The 16323-nt window shown below is 46.1% G+C and overlaps 1 protein-coding gene across 1 annotated transcript in view; it reads right to left on the bottom strand.

Annotated features, from left to right (window-relative positions):
- The window catches only part of INSR (insulin receptor), a 152535-nt gene that overhangs the window by 29041 nt on the left and 107171 nt on the right, over positions 1-16323 (bottom strand). The window contains exons 8-13 of the mRNA XM_081091947.1: positions 13664-13914; positions 13205-13372; positions 8772-8973; positions 7279-7314; positions 1994-2268; positions 974-1113 (exon numbers count right to left, since the gene is read on the bottom strand). Of these exons, the coding sequence (XP_080948073.1) occupies positions 974-1113; positions 1994-2268; positions 7279-7314; positions 8772-8973; positions 13205-13372; positions 13664-13914 (1072 nt within the window). The remainder of the gene's footprint in view (positions 1-973; positions 1114-1993; positions 2269-7278; positions 7315-8771; positions 8974-13204; positions 13373-13663; positions 13915-16323) is intronic.

The raw sequence follows: 16323 nt of genomic DNA, 5'->3' as shown, positions 1-16323 counted from the left end.
AACCTCTGTAAGGTGCTGGCAAACGAGGCCCACAGGCTAAATCTGACCCACTGCTTGTTTTTCTAAATAAAGTTTTATTGGCACACACTACGCCCACTCATTTACATATCATGTATATGGTGGCTTTCAAGCTACAATGGCAGAGTTGAATATTTGCAACAGAGACTGTCCGGCCACAAAGCCAGACACATTGACTACCTGGCCCTTTACAGAAAAAAGCTGCCCACCCCTGGATTAGAACACCAGGTAGGCTTGGGTTTGAATCCTGACTGTGTTCTTACTAGGATGACCTTGGACACAACTGAAATTCTGGAAGCCTCCGTATGAAGCTCATTTTGTTATTCTGAGGATTTATTGCCTTTCATCGAACCCAAGAGGCATTTCATCTTCACATCTGACATTTCTGAAACCGGGACGCACCTTGGAGACCACAGTTGGGGGTGGCAGTGTCTTTCTGCTTCTTAGCGGCTCCTAAAAATAACGGGGCCTCTGTGGCATCTTAGATGCAATAAATGAGATGCAGGCAAAGAGCACAGCATGCGCAGGGCACACAGTGAGCCCTCGGGTAGCTTGGCTGCTTTTCAGTTCTTAGATCCCATGTCTTGTGCATCTTGGCGCTCACCCACCACCCTGCAGAGCGTCTGGTAGTAAAGACAGGCACCCAGCAAACAGTCACTTCTTAAAGTTTTCAGTTATCTGTTCCCAGAATCAGGTAACTCTCGCTAAAGTGAGACGAGTCTCCTGTCATGTCAGGAGGGACACAAATGCAGGCAGCCATCGTTCAACTTGTAGGCAGAGCTAAAAGGCAACATGAGAAGCTGCTGAACGCAGTCTGTGGACAGGCATCTCTGACTGTCTCCCTGGAAAGGTATGTAGCAAAGCATCTAATGAGAGAAGCATTTGGGCCGGAATTTAAGAACAGGAAGGAGGCACTGACAGCCTTGCAGGTTCATGCCCAGGGCCCTGGTCTTACCTCATCTCCGTATCGCCGATAGCTCACTTCATACAGCACAATCAGACCGTTCGGGTGCTTTGGCTCCTGCCACATCAAATGAACGATGTTGTTCTCGAAGATTTCATGGGTCACGGGGCCAACAATGTCATCTGCCTTGGCTGTAAGGGGTAGTGGTTAGAGGCAGGGACCTGATCCCTGGATTGAATCCCACCTCCACCACTTACCAGCTATTGATTTTGAGCTGGTCACATAACTTCCTAGGTTCCATTTCCCTCGCTGCAGAATGAACATGTAAAACTCACCTCAAAGAGCTGTCCACATATCTATGCCTGTCTGTCTGTCATTGGTTCTGTTACTCTGGAGAACCCAGACTAATTCTAGAAGCCTCAATACCATATATATTTCTTAATTTTTTTTCTTATGGTTTGTGTGTATTTTCTAATGATGATATAATGGCTCTGCATGACTAGTGTAACTGAAAATAAGAAAGGCAACGCAGATGGACCTTGCAGGCAGTAGGCCAAGAAATAGGTCAGACGGAAAGACAAGTACTGTATGACTGAAAAGGCAGAGCTCCTAGAAACAGAGTAGATTGGTGGCTACCGGGGGCTGGGCGAGGCGAAGTGGGGAGATGTTGGTCAAAGGGTACAAACGTCCAGTTGTAAGATGAATAATTCCTAGGAGCTCATGTACAGCACGGTGACTGTAGTTAAACATACTGTACTGTGCGCTTGAAAGCTGCTAAGAGAGAACTTCAATGTTCCCCACCAAGAAGAGCTGAGGATAATGTGACGTGATGGAGGTGTTAGCTGACGGTAGGGGGTAGGTGCAGTGTAATCACAGTGCATATAGGACGGGGTCAAATCACCACCTTGTAACTGTGTTACAGGAACTTACACGATGTTATATGCCAATCGTTTCTCAATACAGCTGGGAAAAGCTAAAAATAAATAAAAAGTTCTAAGGGCAGATCAGTTAGGAGGTGGGGCCCCTGCTCGGTCAGCGTGTGTATCCTGGCCCCAGGGTGTGCCTGCCCACCTTCGGGCATGGTCCTGGCGCTGATGTAGGCAGCCACGCTGCACCTCTCCTCGGGGAAGTCCTGGTTGCAAGCCTGCAGCTCGATGCGGTAGCCAGTGAAGTGGCGCAGGCCCGAGATGACCAGCGACTCCTTGTTCACCACTTTCTCGAAGGGCCGCGGCTCCTCCGAGCTTGTGGGCACGATGGTTGAGGTGTTGGGGAAACCCGGAGCTGTGGGCACAGCCATCGTCACGTTCCCCTCGTCACCAAGGGCCCTGCGTTTTCTCGACGACGACCTGTCGCGACATCAGGACACAAAGGGTCATGCAATCACCATCTGTAAACAAATGCTGCTGGCGAGTAAGGGGCTTAGAACAAAGGCCCGGAGCAGGGGATGTGAGGGAGCAGGTGAATGGCCGGGAATTACAACAGAGCCGCTTGCAAGATGCCCTTCGAAGCCTCAGAAGGAGGGGGCAGGCCCATGAGAGGGTGCAGGGGCCGGGGCCATCGCTGTAGACGTACCACAATGTTGCCCTCAACCTGCTCGATTTCAGGTTTTCATTTTGCAGAGTAACAGACCACCCAGGGTGAGTGTTCAAAATACGATGCCAAAAGCCTGTAAGGATCAAGCGGACTGAAGGGTCCCAGGTTTGATTCTGGTCAAGGGCACATGCCCGGGTTGTGGGCTTGATCCCCAGTAGGGAGCGTGCAGAGGCAGCCAATCAGTGATTCTCTCTCCTCATCGATGTTTCAATCTCTCCCTCCCTCTCTGAAATCAATAAAAGTATATTTAAAAAAAAACAAAAACAAACAAAAAGGACATACTAACTAGAACAGAATTTACGTTTTTTCTTTTTCAATGTGAAACGAGGTTTTTCCTCATTACAACGGTAGCACATGCTCGTTGCAGAAAAGTTGGAAAACTAAAATATTCCAATTTATGCATAAGCCATAATTTACTTAACCATCCTCCTATATTTTTAAGATGAGTGTTTTTCCAATTCTTTTTTGGTATTACAAATATTGCTTTGACCATTGTCTCACTGTCTGATTGGATCCTAAAAGTAGATTCCTCGAGGAGGAATCACTAGGTTATGCTTCATACGTTGGGCTAAATTCTATCTGGACCTTAGACTGACCGTGGTCTCACCGCGGCCCGAGGCCCGATGTCCGCGTGGTTACTGGCTGCATCAGGTAACACTGAGTGAGGTCGGCGGGGCTGAGGTATTTCTTTGGAGCATCACTCTACTGCTTTATTTGTACCTCTTCGTACTGCTGAGTGAGACCTTTTCTTTCCTTTATTGCTTCTTTTGTGTTTCTCTAGGGAACTGTCCACCTTACCCTATTTTTCCACATCCTCGCTCCTGTGTTGTTCATTCACTTAAGATATTAATCTTTACACATTGTGTTGCATGACTTCTTCTTGTTTGCCAGCAAAATTTTTTTAAATAACCCAAAATAGTCTTTCCCATTTAACTGTAAAATTTTGTATCTCAGCCAGTTTTTAAATTTTTTCTTTACAGTAACTGTACACGGGGTTACTTAGGTTTTATGGCAATTATGAAAGAGATCTTTCTCCTTGTTTTGTATACTAATTATTGCTAGTATAGCCACAGGCTTTAGTTTCTTTATATTGTCCCTACCTTCCCATCCTCTCGTGCTAAGAGTTTCATAGTTGATTTCCTTGGGTTTTCAAGGAACACACCAGTAAACAGGTCAGCATACTTTTATCGCAAGTGCTAGAGAGTGAATATTTTGGGCTTTGTGGGACATATGGCTTTTATCGCAACTACTCAACTTTCCATGGCCTTCAAGCCACTGTGGCTTGAAAGCAGCCATGGACACAATGGAAACGAATTGTTGTGGCTACATTCCTAATAAAACTTCTTCAACACACAGGTAGCTGGGTCCTGGGCCAGCATTTGTCCAGCCTTACACTAGAATATCTGCAAATATCCATTCTTTTAAATTCTAATTTCTGTTTTGTGTCTATCTGCACTAGCTAGATACTCAGAGAAATGTTAATTAGTAATCATGACATTGGACGCCTCCTAATTCTAACAGGAACAGTTTTAAGGATGATGTTAGCTTGGTTATTGGTTACAGCTAGGTAATATTTAACTTGTTGCCTCCCCTGCCTAAATTAAAATATTTTTAACATTATCTAATGAATTATATGATATTCCTTACTGGGCCTCTTGGAACTAGATTACATTGTTCATATCTCTGGATCTTAAATCATCCTTGCACTTCTGAGACAAACAATATTGCCAACAGTGTTTTATTTAGGACATTTGGACCTAAAGTCCCATATTAGCTGGTCCTGGGGTTTTCTTTCAATGTAGCATCTTTGTCAGGTTCTGCTAAGAGGTATTATGTTAGTTTCAGAAAGTAAGTGGGGTAGGTTTCCATAGATTTCTATGCTTGGGAAAAGCTTCCATATTATAGGAAGTTGTTGCTCTTTCAAAGTCTCAAAGATCTTCTCTGTAACACTCTCTGGGCCCAAGGCCTGTTTTTTGTTGTGTTTGTTTTTTTTTTTAAAAAACTTAATTGACACCTTTTCTTAGTCTTTTTCAGAGTTATTAGAATATTTAATTTTTCTACTTCTTGAATCAATTCAGATGAATTAAAATTTCCCACCTCACTGAAAGCTTCAAATTTCATAACACAGGATTGTCAATGGAATGCAACATATTAAAATCTTCCTTAGGTCCTAGTTTTATGGCACCTTCTTTACTTCTAATTATTTTTGTGTTTTTCCCTATGATTTTATTTACAAGTTTAGCCATATTGATTTCCCCTCCCTCCCTAATACATTTATATTTTTGCATTTTTATTTTGTACTTAATCTCTGAAACAATGTATGTCTGCTGACTGGCATCAAAGCCCAGCTTTGCAATATCCTACAAGCTAAGGTATGTGTTTCACATTTCCGTATTTTTCAAATAGACTTTAGTGAAAGTTCTATTTCTGCTTTGACCCAATAGTTATCTAAGTAACTAACCTTTTTTTTTTTTTTTTTTTTTTTTTGAGAGAGAGAGAGAGAGAGAGAGAGAAAAGAACGGAGAGGGAGAGAGAGAAACATTGATGTGAGAGAGTAACACTGATCCAGTACAGGCCCGACCGAGGGATCAGATCCGTAACCGGTTCTGTGCCCTGACCAGGAATTGAGTCTGTGACCTTTCTGTGCATGGGACAATGCTCCAACCAACTGAGCCAAACCAACCAGAGCTAAATAGTTGGTTTTTAATTACCAGGAAGTAGACTTTTCTGCTCAAGCTTTTAGATTTTGTTACTGCACTGTGGTCACAAGATGTGTGGTCAGGAAACAAACCCTACTTTAGGTTTACTCACTGTCATTTTCATTGTGGTCTTTTTGTCTGAAAAGACCAATGGTTTCCTCAGATAGAAACCAAGGATACATTCATCTTAGCAAGATTCAAACCTTCCTGTATAGCTATAAGTGGGCCTTGAAAATAGTGCCAAGACGCTGAGGCCTCATGAATAATTGAGGAATTGATATCTCAACAACTGAGAACATAAGATGATCTCCTCAAAGAGGCAAAATATGTATATGCCCAAAGGATTATATCCAAAAAGACCACAAATTGGTCTTGAAAGACCTCCATGATCAAACATCAATGATCCTTCCACTTCCTACATACACAGCATTTCATTATCCCACAGGCTCACACTAGACCTGGTTCTCAACCAGGGTGATTCTGCCCAGTCCCAGAACCAGGGGACACTGGGCCCATCTGAAGGCATTTTTGGTTATCACTATTTGGGGGACGGGTTGCGCTACTGGCATTAGTGAATGGAGACCAGGGCAGTCCCTACAAATGAGAACAATCTGGTCCCAAGTGCCAGCAGAGCTGCGATCCAGAAACCCTGGTCTGGCCCAAAGCCTCAAAATTCTAGACCTTTCTTTTCTATAAGATTATATTCCAAATTGCCACTAGAGGGAAGATTGGGGCCACACAGATGCCTGAACATAAATAAACAAACAAACAAACAAACACTCTGCTTAAAGAATAAAATCACCAGGGTGAGTGAACAAAGTGGGTGAAGTGGGTCAAAAGGTACAAACTTCCAGTTATAAAATAAATACTGCCTGGGGTGTAAAGGCACAAAACGGTGACCACAGTTAATAATGCCGTATTGCATATTTGGAAGCTGAGAGAGTAGATCTTAAAAGTTCTGATCATAATAACTTTTGTGACTGAACTTTTTGTGACTAAAGAAATGTGTGACTAAGTGAGATGTTCAATAGACTTACTGTGATTACCATTTGGTAATATACGTAAATAGCAAATCATCATGCTGTACACCTGAACTAATACAATGTTGAATGTCAGTTATATCTCAATAAAATTAAATTAAAAACCCCACGGCATGGCCCACCCTGCCTTTTCCAGTCTTGCCTCCTATTCCTCACAAGAGCCCTTACTTCGTCCCACCAGCTCGCCTTCCCCTCGTGCTCTGTCTGCCCATCCTCACCTCCTGGACAACACTGTGTCTAAAAGAACAAAGGAAGTTCATTCAAAGGGAAGCATGCCTTACTGTCTGCAGTGGAATCCAGTGACATGGCACACCTGGCTCTCACCTATTGTCTCACACTTGTCACCCCAATAAAAATGTTCTGTTTCCAGCTCTATCTGGTTTGCTCAGTGGATAGAGCATCAGCCCGTGGGCTGAAGGGTCCCAGGTTTGATTCCCATTAACCGAGCACATACCCCGGTTGCAGGCTGGATCCCCAGCCTTGGTTGGGGCTCACATGGGAGGCAACCAATTGATGTGTCTCTCTCACATCGATGTTTCTCTCTGCGTCTCTCCCCCTCCCTTCTACTCTCTAAAAATCAGTGGGAAAATATCTTTGGGTGAGGATTAAAGAAATAATAAAAGAATGTTCTGTTTCCAGGTCAGTCCTCCCCACTACCAGCCGCACATGGACACCAGGCTCCACTCTACATACACAGAGGATACACATTCGGTGAGTGGATGCGGGGGGAACAAGTGGCATCTAGGAGGTGCCCAGAAAGAAGCCCCTTGATCCTAGGTTTTAGTAAGTGTGTTAGTAAAGATTTTCCCCCACATTCTTGCCCAGATCCCACTTCAGGGTGAAGGCGTTTGAGGTGTGAACCGGTGAAGTGCCCAGTCTTGGCAGAGAGGCCCTTCGCATGCACCAAGCCACAGAAGCCCTGGGCCGTGGAGGCGGCACAGCATGCTCTCTGCTCTGCCTCCTCCATGGGCCCTGCGCTGAGCGGCCGCCAGGGCCACCTGGACGTCCCACGGGTGAGTCGTACCTACTGTCCTCAGCACCAGGGCCTGAAGAGATTCTTCTGTGAAAACAAAACCAACCACTTTGAGTACAGACAGAACTTCTTCAGACAGACCTCCTGCTTCTAACACCCTGGAAGCCACATTCTGCCCGAGCAGCCCCAAGGTGCGGCCCCTGGGCCACTTCCCCGTCAGCTGCACCACATCTTCCCCCACCACTTAGCACAAGGGAGAAAAAAATCGGAGAAAACCCCCGGGCCCTGGCCTTCTGAGGTTCCCCTTGGATGCCATTTCACCGAGTCCGGCAGCGTTTCGTGCTTAGTGGGCAACACAGTCGCTGCCTCAATGCTTCTGTGCCATTTAGTGCTCTTTTGGCCTCAGGGTCATGGGAGGAAAATGCAAGACAACAAAAAGGATGAAGAGTTTCGTGCTGATGGGTCTGAGGAAACATCTAGCCTACTGGATGAGGAGTGATGGTGGGGGTTCAAGAAGACACGTTTTAGAAGCTTGTTTTATCCCAATGTAAGCCTTTTGGGGTTCGATCCACTTTGGAAATGGCCAATGGTATCAGACGTTCTGGGCAGCTGGCTGCTGAAGTCTTTAGGGTGAAGAGGCGAGGTCAAGGGTAAAAAGGCAGGAGGTGCCTCGTACATCTGCTGGGGGAACTTGGGGCAAGTCCTCGTCGGCTCAGAAACACAGGCTTTGGACCCATGTCCGGGAGGGGCACCTGCTTCAGGGGGTGACTGTGAAGACTAATGAACTAATAGGATGCAGACGGCGCTACAGGCCGCACGGGGGAGAGGCAGGGAGGCTGCTCCCCATGCTACAGCGCACAGGACGGCCCCACCACAAAGAATGACCTGGTTCCAAATGCCGAGAGTGCCAAGATGGAGACTCCCTGTGTGCCTCAGGCGTCTCATGACCCTCACCGGTGGGAGCTTGCTGTCTCCATTCTAGAGATGAGTAAACTGAGGCACTGACGGAGGTCTGCTTGTAGAGAAGTGAAGATGAAGAAAAGCCTAGTCATTTTTACTGCAAGCCCTCTCGGTAGATCAAATGTACACCAGCAAGTCCCTCGGCGTACTAACGGAAAACAGCACGTTTAAATAGAAGTCTCCGGGTCTGAAGATGCTGTGCAAAGTCCCAGAAGGATAAGAAGCTGACAGAGGATTTTAAAAGAGAATGCTCTGAGCTTGAGACTTGGTGATAAACCAGGCCTGGCTGGCAGGCATTTCTCAGGATTGGCATCTATAACCTTACAAAGTTTGTCTCAGAACTCGATGGGCAGGGGAGGCTGGATAAAGAGCTCTGGAGATGTCGGGAGGCAGAGGGTGGGCTTTTTAAACTTCCCCCCGCTTTGATGAATACTTGCTCCTCTTAGCAAGTTCCTGTTGAAATCACAAGCTCTCTCCCTGCATCCGGGGAACAGGCCCAGCGCGGACTGCGCACTCTCGGGGTCCCCCCTTCATCTTATCCCCTAGGCCACGACCCCCAACCCCGAGCCAGTGAAGCCCCTGACCTGGGGACGAAGACCACATTGTGCAGGTAATTTTCAAACGTCTTCCTGAACGAGGACTCCTCCAGTTCCTTCTGAATCTGAGAGTCAGTCTTCGGGCAGGAGCAGCACTCGCCGGCAGCCTCGTCGTACTCGCTCTGGTTGTGCTTCTGGGAGCCCTCCAACTCAGATGGTGGGGACCAGGTCCGGGAGGGCAGCTTCAGCCCTACAAAAGGCAGAGCAGGCGGACTCAAATCTCCACACACACACACACACACACACACACACACACACACACAGCAAAGAGGACCTGCTCTGAGCGGCTGGGCACACAGAGCTCAGGGCTGGGGTTTCCATTCAAGTCCTACCGTGAAGAGTAAGACCTTTCTCGGGGGCTCCGCCGGTGCCAGCTGAGAAGACGCATGTCAGCTGTTCCAGACACTGTCTGATGCCACATCCCCATGGGACTCGAACGGTACGATAACCAGCTCGTCCCTGCCCCCAGAAACTGCTAGTGCACAGAGCCTTCAGAATGCACAATAAACTGATAATAACCGTGCCATGGCTCAGATGGCAGGGTCAAAAGAGAGGTGTCTGGGGGTGGTCTCGGAGACAGTGACTGCTGAGCAGTCCTGAATGAGGTCCAGGAATGAGCCATCCACATATCTTGGTGTAAAGCAGTTCTGCCTGAGCCCAAAGCAGGAGTTTCCTTGGCATGCCAAAAGACACCAAGGACACCATGTAGCGAGAAATGATGTACGAGGGAATGGTGGGAGGCAGGATTAGAAAAGAACAGGGGAGCCAAGTCACCACTGAATGAATGAATGAATGAATGAATGAATGAATGAATCAATCAATCAACTGCTTAAGTAGACAGACCAGAGGGCAGAGCAGAATTCTACCAGGAATTCTGAGGGGTCCGGCTTAGAGGCCCGATGATTACACTAAGCCATCAAGCTGTACAGCACAAATAAAAGGATCCGCAGCTCATTCAGGAACCCAGGAGTGGGTTGGAGCAGTGGCTCTCACCCAGGGGTGATGCTGCACAACTGGACACTGGGCAAGGTCAGGAGCCATTTCTGGTTGTCAGGGCTGGGGGGGGGGGGGAGGGACTCCTGGCATCTAGAGGGCAGGGGGAAGGGGCATCCTAGAAAGCACAGGACAGCCTCACCCTAGAGAATTAACCGGCCCCAAAAGTCAACATGGCTGAGGTAGAGAAACCCTGGACTACAGACATGAGGGGAGATTACGCCCTCACAAGATGGCTGCCTATGACCAGGCCGGCAGGGGGCTTAGTGAGGGACGACCAAACGACTGAACAGCAGGCTGCATGGGGTGACCAGGCTGGCGGGGGGACCGTGAGGGGCAACCAGGCCTGCGGGGGCGGGGGAGGGTTGGGGGCGACTAGGCCAGCAGGGGGGACAGTTAGCGGAGACCAGGCCGGCAGGAGGGGGCAGTTAGAGGTGACCAGGCCAGCAGAGGGGTGTGGTTGGGGGCAACCAGGCTGGCAGGGGGGGCAGTTGGGGGCGATTAGGCTGACGGGGGGCAGTGAGGGGCAACTAGGCCGGCGGGGGGGGGGGTGAGGGGGTCAGTTGGGGGCTACCAGGCCAGCAGCGGGGGACAGTTAGGGGTGACCAGACAGGCAGGCAGGTGAGCGATTAGGAGCCAGTGGTCCAGAATTATGAGAGGGATGTCCAACTGCCGGTTTAGGCCCGATATTGTCGGACATCCCCTGAGGGCCACTGGATTGGAGAGGGTGGTGCAGGTTGGGCTGAGGGGACCCTCCACCCCGTGCCCCCTGCATGAATTTCATGCCCCGGGCCTCTAGTTTTAAAATAAGCTTAGAAAAGGGAATGAAAAAAACAAAACAACTTCTCATTGGAGCAGTGTTAATAATACAAAGCTGTTTTCTGTCTTGACCCCTGAGTCCACCCGCACAGCCACACTCTGGTACAACCTTGAGAATGCACACTATTCCTTACGGGCAAAATTCAGGACAGTCCCTTTGAGTCCCCTTTCCTGCCACCAGCCTTCCATGCTGCTAGTGTCTGCTGAGCAAAGGAAGCTCCATCCTTCCTCTCCGCTTCAATGCATCTCATGGACAATGAGCTCTTAGTACCTTCCTGTGAATGGTGAGTAGCCCAAGTACTCACACAGCTTTAAAACCTGCAGGGGACTCTTAAAAATGCTTCTTATGTTTATTAATAGGCATGGAATAACCTGGCTGGGTAACTGTTAGAGGGCCAGCCATGGCACTATGGGCAGAAAAAACTGGGTTTCCTTAGTGATGGAGGTGGGGTGGGTTCCTGACAATTCTCTGGAGGGGCAGGGACTTTTGGTCAGGTGCAGGCTGACACCTGTTCCCTTTCCAGCACGCACCCATGACACGTGGTGTCCCATGGTTTTCCGTGACTGTAAAGCATAATGACACACCTAGGACAGCCCAATGTATAGAGACCAAGAGGAGAATGTGGGAGCCAGGGGCTGGGGGGGACCGAGGAGTTCGTGTCTAACGGAGACAGTGTCAGTTCGGGAAGGTGAGGAAGTTCTGGAGATCGAGGGTGGTGACGGCTGCTCAACAGTGTGAATGCAGTTAACGCTACTGACTGACATTTAAATGGTGAAGAGAGTAAATTTTATGTTACGTGTATCTTACCACAATAAAAAGCCACATAGTTGATAAGACTGTGTTGTATAATTTAAATATCCTAAGAGAGTTAACATATGTTCTAAATGTTCTCACCAAAAAGAAGAAAAGATCAATGTGTGAGGTGATGGATGTTAATTAAGCAGATGGGAGGAGTCCTTTCACAATGTGTGTGTGTGTGTATGTGTGTGTGTGTATCAAATCAACACAATGTACACTTAAAATATCATACAATTTAATTGTCAATTATACCTCAAAAAGCTAAAAAAAACCACTAGTGGTACTAATAGGAAGCTACTACTGGTTATGGTTAGTATATTTATTTATATTGTGTTAGTAAGTTTATACATTTGTGCTTGCATTGTGTTTTTAAAATTATGGTAAAATACACATAATGTAAAACTTACTATCTTAATCATTTTTAAGAGTAGAGTTCAGCGGCATGAGTACATTCATATTATCATGTAATCACCACCACCCTCCATCTCCAGAACTTTCTCACCTTCCCCAACTGAAACCCTGTTTCCATTAAACACGAAGCCCCTCCCCTCCGGCTCCCCTGGCCCCTGGCTCCTGCACCTACTCTGTCTCTATGGATCTGACTCCTCTAGGGACCTCCTACGAGTGGAATCGTACACTATCTGTCCTTAGAAAGTTCCTTTTAATTATATAAACTTTGGGATCATTAGAAATCAAACCCCATTTAAATAGTCACAATTGTAATGATATATTTAGACTTCCAGAATAAAAGTAAAATGAATTAAATAAAGTTGTTGCTCTTAAAAAAAAAAAAAAAGAAAAAGGAGAGCTCTGACTGCCCTGCTGCTGGGTTCATCTGCTCGAATGCAGGGCCAACAGCTCGCAGCTGAGGCCAGGGCTGCTTGCTCTCGAGTTATATAAAGCAGTCGAGGAGCTAAATAACGTTTGCAGCCCGTGGCTCAGGCAGGGAATGAGGTCACAGGCATACAGATAGCCCATGACCCTACCACTGGGACAGCTCCCAGAGACCATCTGGCCTTCTGCCCCTTCTCCCGAAAATAAGGCAGCCGGTGACGAGCTCAGTGACTGGCCCCAGCCCATAGCAGGCCGGAGGTCCAGCTAAGAGCCTACCCAGAGCTCCTGGCCTCAGCCACGCCTCACCAGCAGCCCAAGGTCAAAGACCGAGGATATCACTATTCCCCCAAAATCTAAAGAAAAATAAATACAAACAAAACCAATTAAAGAAAAACATGACCTGTTTCTCCAGTTTGATAGGGTCTTTTAAAACTTACTTTTAAAATAACCTTAAACTAATTTATACAAACTAGTTTGAGGCTCCAAATATTTTTTTGTAGATAGATGGAAGCCCATTAAATAGATAAGATTAAAAACTAAAAAAAAAAATCATCATCAGTATAAATGTCTAACAGCAAGTACAGGAGGAAGTAGGTGGTTGCTCCTGCTGTCTCGGGTCTTTCAAACATAAGGGTCTAAAGTTAAGGGCCAAAATCCTTCCCTGACTTTGTCAACCTCGCAGCTCACTCAACTGCTGTGCTCCAGCAGGGAAGTCTCCTGTGTAACAGCTGCTCCCCATTGGGACAGGGTGTGGGAAGGGAGGGATTCCAGAGGGAAGTGGTGCCAAGACATGGGAAATACCTGGTTCCCACAGGAGACTTCGGAGTGTGTCCTCATGTCGTGATGTTTGGAAATGTGTGTTTCCGTATGAGGAACAGAGCGTGTGTGCACGTCTGCTCTTGTGCACGCACTGGGAAAAGGAAGAGGAGAGGATTTCCCTGGGGAACCTGCCGCCCCCACACGCGGCCGCACTCACCTTTGAGGCAGTAATCCAGCTCGTACAGCTCACTGTCTTCCGCCTGCCTCTCCCAGAAAACCAGGTAGTGTGTGATGTTGCCATTGGGGTCGGAGGGAGGCTTCCACTTCAAGATAATCTGGGATGAAGAGTTAGAAACCGAGATGGGATCCAAGGGGACGGAAGGATCTGGAAAGGTGAAAGGACACAGGTTGGCTGTGAGGAGGGTGCGAGCCGCAGGCCGGGTGTGAGGGGGTGTTTGCCGCAGTGCTATTTAACATCAGAGGGACTGGAGACACGAGCACGCTCGCCCAGGACAGGAGGTACGTAATCAGAGCCCATCGCTACCCCAGACCACGCACATCATGTGAGCATTCACCATCCATTTATGCAACGAACACGAACTTCATACAATGTCCTCATATTCAAGGCAAGACGCCTGACTCCCCCACAAATTCCTACGTCACACAATATACTTACTGGTGGCATTTGTCTGGATATAGATGATATCGCTCTTGGCCCCGTATGTGCGGCGTTCATCAGAAAAGGTGACCAAGGTCTTCACGAAGATGGCATACTGAGTCCAGGGCTTGAGGCTCCGCATCAGCCACCCAGGATGGTTCTGTAACTTGGGGTCAGTGGACCTCGGAGGCGGGTCAATGTCCACCACCGTCCAGCTGTTGGATCCACACGCATCCTGCCCATCAAACTCCGTCACATTCCGGTAAGGGCTGTCACGGTGGAAGAGAAGGCGGTTACCATTTTCAACTCTCACTCTGAGGGCCACAGAGATGCGGCCAGACTACAGGCTTGCATCCTCTTGACCAACACCCTCATGCACAAGGAAAAATGTCTCAGAAACGGCTAAGAGAAAGCAGCCACCTCCCCTGATTTCTCAATAGTAATAGTATTTAATAATAGTGATAAATAATATTTAATATTTTATTTAATATTATACAATTACATGATACTGTATTTACCTTTATTATATGGTATTATATAGTATGTGTAATATTACATATGTAATTATAGTAGTAAATATTAAATAATCTTTGATAATATTTAATAAATAGTAATTAATATTGTTTCCTGATAACAATAGTGATAATACTCTCAGCAGCTCCTTCTCAGCTCACAATATTATGCCACATAATCTTGAGAAATGAAGCCAATATTGATATTAACACTATCACCACTTCCATTATCTTTTTAAAATTTCAGCACAGCTGTATACTCGAAATTAGGTGGTGTTTACTGCAGACAGAATTTGGGAAGATAGAAAATTCTTGAGATGGATGGTTGCACAACATCATTAATGTACACAACGCCAGTGAGCTGGACGCTTCAAATTAGTTTAAATGGTCAATATTATGTTAGGTACTTTCCCCGCATTTCCCCCCTCTTCAGTGGTTTTAATAAAGGTCAAATGCTTACGATTCAACAAGACCATGTAAAGACTGTCCTTCATTACTGCCCCCAGTCTGTTCTCCCACCATGACTCACTTTCCTCCTTTTTACATCTGTCACTTCTTCAAACGTGAACCCCGCCCCCCCCCCGCCGGCCCCCGTCGAGTTCTTGCAGTTGCTACTCCTCTGGCCCTTCCCTCATATTTCAGTCCATCCCCACGGCCCTAGGGAAGCCCTTTCTGACCTGTGTGTCAAGTCAATTGTCTGTGATCCTGTCCTCCGAAGCACTGTAACATTTTCATTTATTTTTTATTGAGTTTATTGGGGTGACACTGGTTAATAAAGTTACAAAGGTTTCAGATGTACAGTTCTATAATACATTATCTATATATTCTACTGTGTATTGACCACCCCAAGTCAAGTCTCCTTCCATCACCACTTATTCCCCATTTTCCCTCTTCAACCTCTCCCCACCCCTTTTCCTCTGGTAATCACAATGCTGATGACTGTGTCTCCGAGTTTTGGGGTTTTTGCTTAATCCCTTCACTGTTTTCACCCATTTCCCCAACTCTCCCCGCTGACAGCTGTCAATCTGTCCTCTGTATCTATGAGTCTATTTCTATTTTGCCTGTTAGTTTATTTTGTTCTTTGGGTTCCATATACAAGTGAAATCAATCATACGGTAGTTGCTTTTCTCTGGGTTATTTCACTTAGCACAATATTCTCCAAGTCCACCCATGATGGACCATTCTGACAGGTCTGAGGGGTTATTCCTTGTGGTCTTAATTTGCATTTCTCTGATGAGCACTTTTTCTATATATCTATAGGCCATCTGTATGCCCTCTTTGGAGAGGTGTCTATTCAGGTCCTTTGCCATTCCTAATTGTTTTTTGGTGTAAGTTCCACGAATTCTTTATAAATGTTGGCTATTAACCCCTTATTAGATATATCATTAATGAATATATTCTCCCATTCACTGGGCTTTCTTTTCCTTTTGTTGGTTTGCTTTTCTGTGATGTAGTACCTTTTATTTTTTCTTTTCTTTCCCTTATCTGAGGAAATATATCAGAAAAAAAGATTCCTACAAGAACAGTCGTAGCTTTTAAGTCGTAGCTGTGTTTTCTTCTAGGATTTTTATAGTTTTGTGACTTACATTTAAGTCTTTAATCCATTTTGAGTTTATTCTCATGTATGGTGTAAGAAGATGATCTAGTTTCATTTTTTTTGCAAGTATCTGTCTAATTTTCCCAAAACCATTTTTAGACTATCTTTACCTCATCTCCTTTGCAAAATATTCACTGATCAAAAAGGTGTAAATTTTTATTTCTGAGCTCTCTATTCTATTCCACTGACCTAAATGTCTGTTGTTATGCCAGTACCATGATGTTTTGATTACTATAGCCTTGTAGTATAGTTTGATATAAGGTAATTTGATGCCTCCAAAGTTGTTCTTCTTTCTGAAGATTGCTGTGGCTATTTGGGGTCTTTTGTGGTTCCATTTAATTTTTGGAATATTTGTTCTGGTTCTATGAAATGCAACATTGGTATCTTGACAGGAATTGCTATACACTGCTTTGCAGAGTATGGACATTTTAATGATGTTTATTCTTCCTACCCCTGAGCATGGGATATGCTTGTTTATTTGTGCCTTCTTTGATTTTTCAGCACAGTGTCTTATAATTTTCCAAGTACAGATCTACAGATCTATATGTGGTTAAATTTATTCTTAGGTA

The sequence above is a fragment of the Myotis nattereri genome (assembly GCF_964212035.1).
Source record: "Myotis nattereri genome assembly, chromosome: 5".
Taxonomy (NCBI): Eukaryota; Metazoa; Chordata; class Mammalia; order Chiroptera; family Vespertilionidae; genus Myotis; species Myotis nattereri.
The sequence above is the reverse complement of the archived record's forward strand: the minus strand, read 5'-3'. Positions and strand labels throughout refer to the sequence as shown.